The sequence below is a fragment of the Triticum dicoccoides genome, chromosome 6A (genome assembly GCF_002162155.2).
Source record: "Triticum dicoccoides isolate Atlit2015 ecotype Zavitan chromosome 6A, WEW_v2.0, whole genome shotgun sequence".
Lineage (NCBI taxonomy): Eukaryota > Viridiplantae > Streptophyta > Magnoliopsida > Poales > Poaceae > Triticum > Triticum dicoccoides.
This window is the reverse complement of record NC_041390.1, coordinates 12,168,769-12,169,196: the sequence shown is the minus strand read 5'-3', so window position 1 is coordinate 12,169,196 and position 428 is coordinate 12,168,769. Positions and strand designations below refer to the sequence as shown.

The 428-nt window shown below is 43.0% G+C and overlaps 1 protein-coding gene across 1 annotated transcript in view; it reads right to left on the bottom strand.

The window, feature by feature from the left end:
- The window catches only part of LOC119315478 (sucrose:sucrose 1-fructosyltransferase-like), a 992-nt gene extending 866 nt beyond the window's left edge, over window positions 1-126 (bottom strand). Inside the window, exon 1 of the mRNA XM_037590096.1 lies at window positions 114-126. Coding sequence (XP_037445993.1) covers window positions 114-126 — 13 coding nt within the window. The remainder of the gene's footprint in view (window positions 1-113) is intronic.
- Window positions 127-428: the final 302 nt, after the last annotated feature.

The following is a 428-nucleotide window of genomic DNA, read 5'->3' as shown; positions in this document are numbered from 1 at the left end:
GGCAAAACAAAGCAACAAGCACAGAGAAATTAACGCAATGCGCATTCAAATATTTGTAAATTAACTCAACAAGAAAACTATATACACAAACCATCCAAAGTGTAAAGGCAAACCTTGAGGGGCCATTCTTTAGCGCGGGAAATGTGGGAGGCCAGATCATCACAACAGGATGGATATATGCCGAACATAGGTCCTCGTTTGTAATCTCATACAATTTACGCAGTGTCCTGCACTTGATATCCAAGAGGAATATGCACCGACCCATCCATCAGAACACAAACTCGGCATTGTCCCCCACGTGGTTTATCATGGGAAGAGCATCAGACTCCAACATACCCAAATTCGTGCACATCTCACGTAAACAAATGGTGTCCATGAGCAACCAGATGCGAAGTTGAAGCTCCTCGATATAGAATCTTTGTTTCCTT